General features: G+C 20.7%; 3 protein-coding genes across 3 annotated transcripts; all 3 read left to right on the forward strand.

Moving 5' to 3' along the window:
* Positions 1 to 1525: 1525 nt before the first annotated feature.
* On the forward strand, positions 1526 to 5053 carry PBANKA_0308300 (GAF domain-related protein, putative; the record flags this gene model as incomplete). Its single annotated transcript, XM_034566718.1, has 1 exon — positions 1526 to 5053. The coding sequence occupies one exon, from the start codon at positions 1526 to 1528 to the stop codon at positions 5051 to 5053; it is 3528 nt and encodes a 1175-aa protein (XP_034419967.1).
* Positions 5054 to 6666: 1613 nt separating this feature from the next.
* Positions 6667 to 7281, forward strand: PBANKA_0308400 (UDP-N-acetylglucosamine transferase subunit ALG14, putative; the record flags this gene model as incomplete). The annotated part of the gene is made up of 1 exon (XM_034566730.1): positions 6667 to 7281. The coding sequence occupies one exon, from the start codon at positions 6667 to 6669 to the stop codon at positions 7279 to 7281; it is 615 nt and encodes a 204-aa protein (XP_034419968.1).
* A 941-nt stretch (positions 7282 to 8222) lies between these two features.
* Positions 8223 to 10433, forward strand: PBANKA_0308500 (tyrosine kinase-like protein, putative; the record flags this gene model as incomplete). The annotated part of the gene is made up of 1 exon (XM_034566741.1): positions 8223 to 10433. The coding sequence occupies one exon, from the start codon at positions 8223 to 8225 to the stop codon at positions 10431 to 10433; it is 2211 nt and encodes a 736-aa protein (XP_034419969.1).
* Positions 10434 to 11521: the final 1088 nt, after the last annotated feature.

Below are 11521 nucleotides of genomic sequence, written 5' to 3' on the forward strand. Positions count from 1 at the left end.
TTTAATAACAAAAAAACGTTTTTTTTTATTGTGTTTTTGACAAAATTATAATGTATAGAGAATACAAATATATATGACCATATACATACATATATATAATTGTACATTTTTTACTTTAATATTTTCGAAATTGTTTGCATTATAATTTTAAATCATTTTTTGTTTTTTAAAAGAAAAAAAGAAGTGACTTTAATAGCGCACACTTATATATATCTACATTTTATGAACGAAACATTCTATATTTTCTTATATATTTATTTTTATTTATTCTATAAAACAGAAATGGCATATATTTACACAAAAAATAGCAATTCATATTATATTATTATTTTCCTTATATTTCTTCACCAGTTTTATGTTATTTTAGAAAGTAAACAACCAAATAATGACCAAATAAATATATACACATTTACGTAGTTTCTGAAATATGTTGCCCACCATTAATTTATTATAATATTTTTTTATAAAATGATTGGAAAATAATGTTATTTTTTAAAATAAATGGGGATTTTAAATATGATACACATTTAAATAAAGGTGTAAAAAAATATTTCACAAAACTAAAACACATCGTGTAATTGCATAGATATCCTTATAACATAAAACATTATAACATAAATTGTTGTTTTCTCTTTTTATTTTTATTAATAAATAAAAACTAATAGAAAATTGTATTTATTATGTTATGGCTATTTTAAGGACATTGTATTATACAGAAAAAGACGAAAGAAAAAAAAATCGTTTTAAGCGCTATATGTTTTTTTTTAATAATATATGATATTTGTGTGTAATAATTTAAACTTATAATTTTATTTTTATTAAAAAAGGGGAAATAGTTAAATATATAATATATTTACATACACAAAAAGTTTTAGTTAAAAAATATATATTTTTATTAAATAAATTGGGATAGTTCTTATATGTGTATTTTTTTTAATACTATGTAGTTGTACTCCGCAAATATATTTATAAAAAATTTATAATATATTATGTTTTCTTATTTATATTTTTGTGGTAATATATCATTACCATCATTACTTTTTTAATTTAAAAATATTTTATGTTCATTTGCATTTTATTTATTATATAATATATCATGTTATATTTATTTTATAATATATATTGCGTTTTATTTTGTGTTATTTTTTAAATTAAAAGCAAACACATTTTAAATGCAAAAAAAAAGAAGAAAAAAATGCCATATACCACAAAATATAAAATGCAAACAAAATGGATACAAACACAATTTTTGCTGACACTAGTGTGAGTATATAAATTTAAATAATTTAAAATAGTTTTAAACAGTTTTAAATATGAAATATAGATAAATAAAAAAAGTTGAGGAAAATGTTTTTGTAATATATTTATAGATATAATAATATATGCATATATTAACATGACCAATGAATAGTGATTGTAAATTGCGAGAAAAAATGATATAATAAATAATTTTATATTTTTATCCCTTTTTTAAAAAACTGTTTTAAGCACATAGATACGAAATTTCTTATTTATTTTAAATATTATGAATGAAAACATATTAAAAAATATTTGGAGGTACAAGCCATGTCTATTTATAAAAAAAACTATTCGAAGAAAATCAGTTTTGCGCTTAAAGATATCTTATAGTATTTCATTAAATAATTTGAGAAGTGGCCCATTTTGGTTGAATAATTTTAGAAGTGTGTGCAATTGGATAAATGTGAAAAAAAAAATTAACACAAAAAATAAATTAAAGAGTTTCCAAGAAAATTATAAAGTAAGCAATGCTAGCAAAATTAACAGACGTAACAGAAGAAACATCGCCCGACATTTAAGTGCAAACTTATTTACACAATATCTTAACAAAAGTAGCCCGATTTTAAATTCACCCAATTTTAACCACATTCTTAATCAGCATAAAATTTGTTCTTATTCAACAAAGAATGAAAATAGCGAAACATTTAAAAATAATACAAAAGTTGAAAATGGCAAAACAATTGAAAATAGTGTAAAAGTTGAAAATAGCGAAACAGTTAAAAATAGTGAACAAGTTGAAGAAAATGGAAAAAAAAATGATATAAAAAAAATACTAAATATTATATTTTGTTCATCTATTCCAATGATAGGGTTTGGATTTATGGACCAGTTTATAATGATAAGATTAGGTGATATGTTTGATGCATCTATTGGTGTAACATTGGGTATATCTACTTTATGTGCTGCTTCGTTTGGGCAACTTTGTAGTGATACATTTGGTGTTTTTTTTGGATGTGCTATAAATTATTTACTTCAAAGATATAAAATTATACAAATAGAAAAATTTGATATAAAAAATAAAATATATCAATATTGCACATTAATCGGATCTGTATTGGGAATATTACTTGGTTGTGGTTTGGGAATGCTTCAGCTTATTTTTATTGATACAACAAAAAGTGATAGATTGAAAAAAAAAAAAGAATTAGATTTTATATTTCAAATGGTTATGTATGATTGTTCTGATATATTAAACTGTGAAGCTTCAACTTTATTTCTATATGATAAAGTGAAAAACGAATTATGGAGTAAAGCCATACATGGTCGAAAAAATATTATAAAAATTTCTGCTAATAGCAATGAAAAAAGCTTTTGTTTATGGGTTTTAAGAAATAAAGAAATTATTAATTGTAAAGATGTATTAAGTAGTGAATTATATAATCCAAATCATGATAAAAAATTCAATTTTAAAACAAAAACTATATTGGCTGCACCGATATTAGATAGAAATAATCAAGTTGTTGGCGTTCTTATGTTTCTGAATAAATTCAGATCACATGGTGGTTATTTTACATGTAATGACGAAAAGCTAGCTGAATTGATGAGTAAACATATTTCAATTTTTATGGAAAAATTTAATTATATAAGTGAAGGTGATCAAAAAATGATTATTTTTGATAAACAAAAAAATAATTTACAAGAAGAAGAAGAAGAAGAAGAAGATGAAGATGATGAAAATGATGATGAAAATTTAAAAAATAAATCAAATAAAATCGAAGAATTGAAAATAACAAATTTTAAAGATAAAAAAAAAAAACGAAAAAAAAAAAGAGAACAAAATAAAAAAAACAAATATCAAACTTTACAAATATATGATGATGGTAAAATATTTGATGAAGGAAATGATAATGAAATCAAACAAACAATATTTGAAGATTATGATGAAAAGGAAGAAGAAGAAGATGTCTATAACATTGAGGATGAAGAAGATGATGAAGAAGAAGAAGAAAATGATGAAAATGATGATAAAAATGATGATAAAAATGAGACAAAAAATGAAAGTATACATTACAAAGAAAAAAACAATTTATTAAATTCAAATTTAAAAGAAGGAAATAGTAAAATGGATTTTCAAGAACAAATTGGGAATAAAATGAAAAAAAATGATACTAACAAAATTAACTTAGAAAAGTCAAATAATTTGAATGATCATAAAAATGTAGATACTACTACTATTAATGGTTATGGAAAAGAAGATAAAAATAATATTTACACATTTGATAAAAAACAACAAATCAATAACTTATATAACAAAATTAATAAATTAAAAACTATTAATGAAAATGATAAAAATTTTAAATTCAATTTATTAATGCAAAATATTTCTAAAAATGTAAATAATAACGAAATGAAATATGAGCAAAATATATCCATTTATATTGATAACGAAAATACCAAACAAAAAGAAAAACAAAATTTTAAAAACTATTCTACCATAAGCAGTGATGAATATATTGATCCGTATATAATAGATAATGTTAAAATATTAGATACCTTTTTTAATAATATAGAAAAAAAATCAAAAAAAATTATTTTATGTACAAAGTTATATAAAGATAGTATAAACTTGTGGAAAAAATGGCAAAGTTGTGGACAAACTTATCCTAATAATTTATGGGAAATAAAAAACAATATTAAAGAGGAACAGACATTGCCAATTAATATAACAGATGACAATTATCATAAAATTTATTACACTCCTGAATTTAATTATTATTTTGAAAATAATTATGATACAGAATACGATTTATTTTATCAAAATCGTTTCAATGATGGGTATAGACATATCCAAAATCGCGAATATATTGATGATACTGTTGGAAATAAAAATAAATATATACATGAATATTTTAAACCGGGTGAAATGAATTATAGTAAAATGAGGGAAGGGGAAGGAGATACTAATATAAAGACATGGAATGATCTTTTAAACGAAAAAACAAATAATAGCCGTTTTTTTAGTATTTGCCATAAAATAAATGATATGACAAGTTTGTATAAGAATAATTATAAAAATATTGAAAACATAGTATTTATAAAGAAAAAATATATGATATATGATGTTGTTAAAGCTTATAATCATAACACATTTGATGAAAAATATTTTGCTCATATTAACTTGGGAAAAATATATAATAATATGTCTCAAAAAAAAAATGATATGAAATGTTTTAAAATGCTAAAGATTATATACAGATATAATTTAAATAAAATTTTTAGTAATCATTATAAATACATAATAATAAAAAAAAAAAAAAAATTAAGAAAATTTTGTTATTCTATAAAATCTTTTGATATACACAAAATGGATCAATTTTGGTTTATTATATATTGCCAAAATAAGTTAAAAAATATTTTTTATAAAAACTTACATTTCGCAATTAACTTACAAAATGCGCGAATAATTGATTTCAAATTTATACACACATATATATTAAATACAATATATGAAAATACAACTTCGATCTTTGTATCACCAAGTACTTGTTACAATGTTAAAAAAATAGACTTTTTTTCAGTGAACAATTTATATCGTTTAAAAAATAAAACTACAATGAATGATATAATTTATAAATATTATATATTTTATAATTTCCGAAAAAAATTAAAAAAAAAAAAAATTAATTACTACAATTATCAAGATTTATATATGGAAGAAAATTTCTTTGGCCATAATACACACACAAAAAAAGTACCAAAATTGCTTGATGATGATTTAGGAAAAAAAAGTGCAATAATAACAGTAGAAAGGTAATAGGAATATATATTCAGTACAAAAATCAAAATATGGATAGGAAGTATACATATAACATATTTGTAAAATTATATCTATATTTATAGTTAATATAAGAATATATTGAAAAAACATATAGGTAGAATTTTTCTCTTTTTTTTTTTGGAATGTTAATAATATTAGGGTTTACATACACGCCATGCTATGTAATTTTACCTATATTGTTTCCTCGTCCTTTAATACAAAATTTTTATTCTTAAGAAATATATTGTACACAAATAAAGAAAAAATATATTAATATGAGGTTTTAGAAAAAATAATACATATATGTGTGTATCGTTTTTAATTTATCTACAATGCCTCGTGATGTTTATATGTATTATATCCTTAATCCGTATTTCCATGCTCAATTTTTAAAACGGATTTTTTTAATATATTAATTTATCCACAATATATATATTATAATTTACAAAATGTTTATAATTTCCATTTGATGCTCCAAAAATTAGCCATGTATCTATGTATAGCATATTTATTGTTTTTTATATATAATTTTTAATTAAATTATATATTTTTTTATTTGAAATTATATCATATGTTTATATAATGTGATGTTGAATATTTTCATATACAATTTTTGAATTATTATATGTTTAATTCTTTTCCATATGTTATATACATGTATACATTAATATATTTCATTTTTTTGTTAATTTAATATTTTATTATTTTCCCTTGTCTAACATGGATAGTGCCTTATGAACATTTTCGTTTTTCTCATTTATTTTACTGAACATTCTTCCTTTTTAAGTGCATACGCTTCATGACGCTTAACCAAGTATTACAAAGGTTATCGATATAAATATTATTTCCTCATAATATATATTGCATATCCCTATTTTGCTATATCTTCACATTTACTGTTTTTTAGCTGCTTTATTCGGTGAAATAGATGAATATCCTGTATTATATAAGAATTTAATTTCACTTATTATTAGCGTTTTTAATCATTTTATAGTATGGATGTTTTAGCTTTAATATACATATATAAAAGGTGGAACAAATAAAAAACTGATGAAACTAAGATAGTTATATTTTTGTGTTATATTATACAATTTTATAAGGATATTTTTAAAGTATGGTTATTACCTTCCCTTTAATGTAACAATAATGGAACAAATTTATTCTTTAATTTAATTTGGCTAGCTATTAATTATTCATATATCTAGCTAATTTATTAGTATGGTTAATATTTTTTTTCATATTTTGCACACACTTTTATTTATCAAATTTGTAAATAAAATAATAGGGTTTGTGATATGAAAAATTAACAGTTTCCCTAATTCCAGAATCACCGTGTTTCGTTACATGGGCACTAAGCTGAATATGGATGTAAACATGGGTGAGTATATACAAAGATGTCGAAAAAAAGAGCTTATGGCATATAAGTTTTTTTTTTTTTTTTTTTTTTATGAATGTTCATATAAAAATATCAATTTTCAATCGTTTATACCTTTCAGTATATTTTAATAATGTGTTATATTTAATATTTTTTATGTTCAAAAATGTGGCTATATAAAATTATGGAATACTACGAAGAGTTAATTATAAAAATATAAAACATAATCTAAAAAATGCTTGTAGCTCTTTGTTGCTTAAGTATATTTATATATATATTTTTTTTTTTGAAAAAAAAAATATTCTATAATAAAAATAGTATACAAAATGAAGACATTGAAATTGGTGTAGTTCTAGGATCAGGAGGCCATACATTTGAAATATTAGAAATATTAAAACTCATAAAAAATGATAATATAATTTTTCATTTTTTTTGTGCAAATGGTGATAATTTGAGTAAGGAAAAGGCAGAAAAAGAATTTGAAAAGTATAGAAAACATTTTGTCTTTATACCAAGGTGTAGAAATATAGGAGAATCGTATTTAATGGCTTTAACTAAATTTATATTTGTATTTATATATTGTATATTTTTAACATACAAATTGAATAATATTAAATTATTGATAGTAAATGGCCCGGGAACATGTGTACCTGTTGTATTTTCATTATTATTTAGAAAATATATTTTTTTTAAAAAAATAAAGATAGTTTATATAGAAAGTGTTTGTAGGATATATTCCTTATCGATGAGTGCAAAAATTTTATATAGATTTACTGACATGTTTGTTGTGTTTTCTAAACATTTACAAAACAAATATAAGAAAGCAAAGTTTTATGGCTATTTATTCTGATTATTAAAAAAACTTTATTTTTTTTATCTCTTCACATTCTATTGAATATATTTTCATATTTTGAATATTTTGCATGTATTACATATATGTGTAAAGTTTTTTATCATATAAAAAAAACAAGTTTTTAAATATATCCCAAAATTGATGAAGAATCAAAATAAATAGTAGAAACATTATATAAAAGGATAATACTAAATATTAAATTTGTCTGATATATATTTACATTCATTTTAATAAAATATTGTATCTTTTTTTATATAAACCAACTTTTTCAAAATGGGAACATATACATATGTAGGTATGCAAATCAACACAGTTATAAAAAATAAAAAATAAAGATTAACTAAAGCATTTCCCTTAATTCGTCATCTTTTAAATATAATATAAATTGCTTGTATTCCATGAATAATGCATATTATTCAAATTAATTATATTTTCGAACTTAAAATTTTCAAAAAATTTATAAAATATTTTTTATAGAGCTTTCATTCCGTTTTACTTTTTTTATTTTTTTTTTGATGAATTGCATGCTTATAATATTTATTTTTATTTATATTTTTTTCAGCATTTTTATGTGATTATGAAATTTAACGACTATATGAAATATGTAAATAAATAAATGATACAATAATTAAAACAATTGATAAATGCGCAAATAATTTATGTTTAAAGCAAAGATAAATAATTTTCATGGTCCACAAAACTCTTAAAAAAAGTTTATTTTTGAAGAAAGAAAATCGACATAAAATTAAGTTCCCTTTTAGAACTATAAAAAGTAAGGAATGTATATAAATGCATAATTGTCCCCATTTTATTTGTATAATTTAAACGAGAATAAAGCGGCATATATATACATACATATGCGTAAGCATGGTAATTGATAGAAGCAATGGTTCAAAACTGTTTGAACAAGCACAAATGAATTATATAATTTAACAAAAATGATATGGAAAAAAGAAAAATATGGGGAAAGTTATATAAGAACAAATAAAGGCGTATATATAGGAGATATAGAAGATAAAAAAAAACATGGGTGGGGTATAACGATAAATAATAACGGAAATAAATATGAAGGGTTGTTTGAAAATGATGAAAGGAATATATTTGGATCAGAATTATTATGTTGTTTATACAAACATAACTACAAAAATAAAAAAATAAAAAGGGAAGAAAAATTGGACGGAAATGAGATAGAAGAAAATAGTGAAAAAGAATTTGAAAAAGGTAATATCTGCTTAAATTCAAATAGATATATATATATAGGAAATTTTAAAAATGGCAAAAAACATGGAAATGGTGTTTTAATAAATTATAATAATTATGTTATGTATAGTTGTATATTTTTAAACAATGTTATTGTATATAAAGATATTTTATTTTCCTTAATTAATAACTATCATTCAAAATATCAAAAAAAAAGTGAAACTATCAACTTTTTTGATAAAGATACTTCAAGTCTTAACATTGAAAATAAAGGAATTAAAAACAAGATGATAGACGAAAAAGATACATTTTTTTTCATAAAAAATAAATATAAATATACCATTTTTAATTATATAAAATTTTATGAACATGTAATGGATAAAATTAAAAAATGTGATTTACATGAACTATTTTTAAAATATGAATCAGGAAAAGAGAAGTGTGATTGGAATGAAGAAAAGGAAATTGATTATATTAATTTGAAAGAAAATCAAATAAAATCTATGAATTGCTTTTCAAATTATTACAAAAACATTGATATAATAAATGAAAACGAAATAAATAATTCTATCAAAACAAATGACGAACCATCAAATAAACAAACTATATCTGATTCTATGTGCACAAATATTGATGGTAATTATAACAATACAATGCTTAATGAAGATAAAAATATCAAACAAAATGAAAAAGAAAAAAAGGACACATACCTATACAACGAAATAAATAAAATGCTTCCCTCATATTTTAGAAAAAAAAAAAAACATAATTTTTTATCATTATCTTATGCCCAAAATAGTATATATTGGAATGTTTTTGAATTAAATTTTTTTTTATTTTTTGTTGGAATTTCTAGAAAAATAATTGAAATATTTATAATAAATGAAATAGATGGATATTGTTTAAAATATATAGAAAATAAATTATTAGAAAATATGGGTATTTCTGATAAAATGATTAAAAGATGTATTATATTAGCTGTTCAATGTTTATTAAAATTAAGAGAAAAATATAAACATAAAAAAAAAATTAAAATGTCAAATAACAAAATTGACAAAAAATTATTTTTAAATAAAAATAAAATATGGCTATTAAAATTAATAGGGAGAGGTGGTTACAATAATGTGTATAAATGTCTGTATATAAATAACATCAAAAAATGTAGAAATTATAAAATGTCAAATTATAGAAACTTTAATATAAATCATTCAATTAACAATATCGCATTAAAAATATGTATAGATAAAAAATATAGTTATGATTTTTTTTCAGAATTAAAAATTTTATCAATTTTAAGGCATCCTAATGTTTCTCTGTTTTTAGGTGGAATTAGAGATCCACAAGCAATAGCACTCGAATATATTCCATATGGTAGTATATTTGATATATTACATAAAAAAAAAACAAAAATAAAAATTTTGGATATAATTAAAATGTGTAAAGATATAACATCATTTATGTCATTTCTTCACAACAAAGGAATATTACATTGTGATTTAAAGTCGCCAAATATTTTATTATCAGAATCAGGAGAAATTAAAATATGTGATTTTGGTTTGTCAATTCAAAATTTTGATAATAAACCCAAATACTTAGGAATTGTAGGAACATATCAATGGACTGCCCCAGAAATATTAAGAGGTGAAGGGTATACAAAAAAAGCAGATATATATTCTTTTGGAGTTATATTATGGGAACTTTTACATCGAACAATACCTTTTAATGATTTAAAACACCCACTAGACATCATAGCTCAAGTTGGGTATTTAAATAAACAGCTTATCATAAATAATAATATAAATAACAAATTACTATATGTATTAACTAGCTGTTTACATAAGGATAAAAGGAAAAGGAAATCTTTTTTTTTTTGGTCTGAATATTTTGACATTCTATACAAAGCTAACATATGTTGTGAAAACAAAAAATTATCTTTCCTTTTGAGCTAAGCGTTTTCACTCCTTTCAGAAAGGACAGACATGTATGTTTACAAATTTTAAACTTTTTTCACATTTTTTGGAGAACAATAATGTTTTCCTCATGTTTCATATTCTTAATTTGTCAACAAAAATTTATATTACCTCATAAAAGTATAGGGGGTAAACACTTGTGCTTCCCTTTTGTTTTTTTAAATTTTAAAATAATAAAATTAATTTGAACTTAGAATACATTACTATGTTTATGCATATATATTTTATTCAATTTCATAACTACATTTTGTAAAATCTACCACTTTATAAAATATAACATTGTATAGTAGGAACAATACCAATATATTATTACTTTTCAAAAATTAATGATTTAAAATAATAGTTTTAACAAACTTATAGATTTTTCAAGTTGTATAATAATAAGTAATAGCTATATAGGAAGAAAAAATAACTTACAAAAATATAAGGTAAACATATTTTACATTTTTTTTTATGTTATTTTAGTATATATAGTGTAACTATTTTTTCATCCATTATATGTTTATATATATATAATTTCCATCTTTTTATATATATTTATAATAAAAAATAGTGGGAATGAACTTCACTAACTTTATATTTCTACAAAACAAAGTAAACCAAATTATCAACAATAATATCCATACATATATGTTTATATATTGCTGTGTACATTCACGCTCTTTTTTTTTATTAAAGTGGTTACTGTAATTTTTGCCTTGAAAAATATATATTATTAAATAAGTTGAAAAAAATATATAGTTTGAATTTTTTTTTCTACAATAGTATATATAATAACAATTTAATATATTATGAACAGTGCATATAATTAATAATATAGCATATAAATAATGTAATTAATAATATAGCATAAAATAATGTATAATGTTATACAAGCACGCTCCAGCTAATATGTTTACACAATTTGTTTGTGTTTTGAAAAACAAAATTCATCCCTAAATAGTAATATATATAAATAATAGGTTAAAAAAAAAATTATATGTTTAGTACTTATTTTATGTAAAGTTATATATACAAGTAAATATTTAATTTGAAAAAATTTATATTCTTGATGTTTCTCTGATTTA

The sequence above is a fragment of the Plasmodium berghei genome (genome assembly GCF_900002375.2).
Source record: "Plasmodium berghei ANKA genome assembly, chromosome: 3".
In the NCBI taxonomy this organism is placed as follows: Eukaryota; Apicomplexa; class Aconoidasida; order Haemosporida; family Plasmodiidae; genus Plasmodium; species Plasmodium berghei.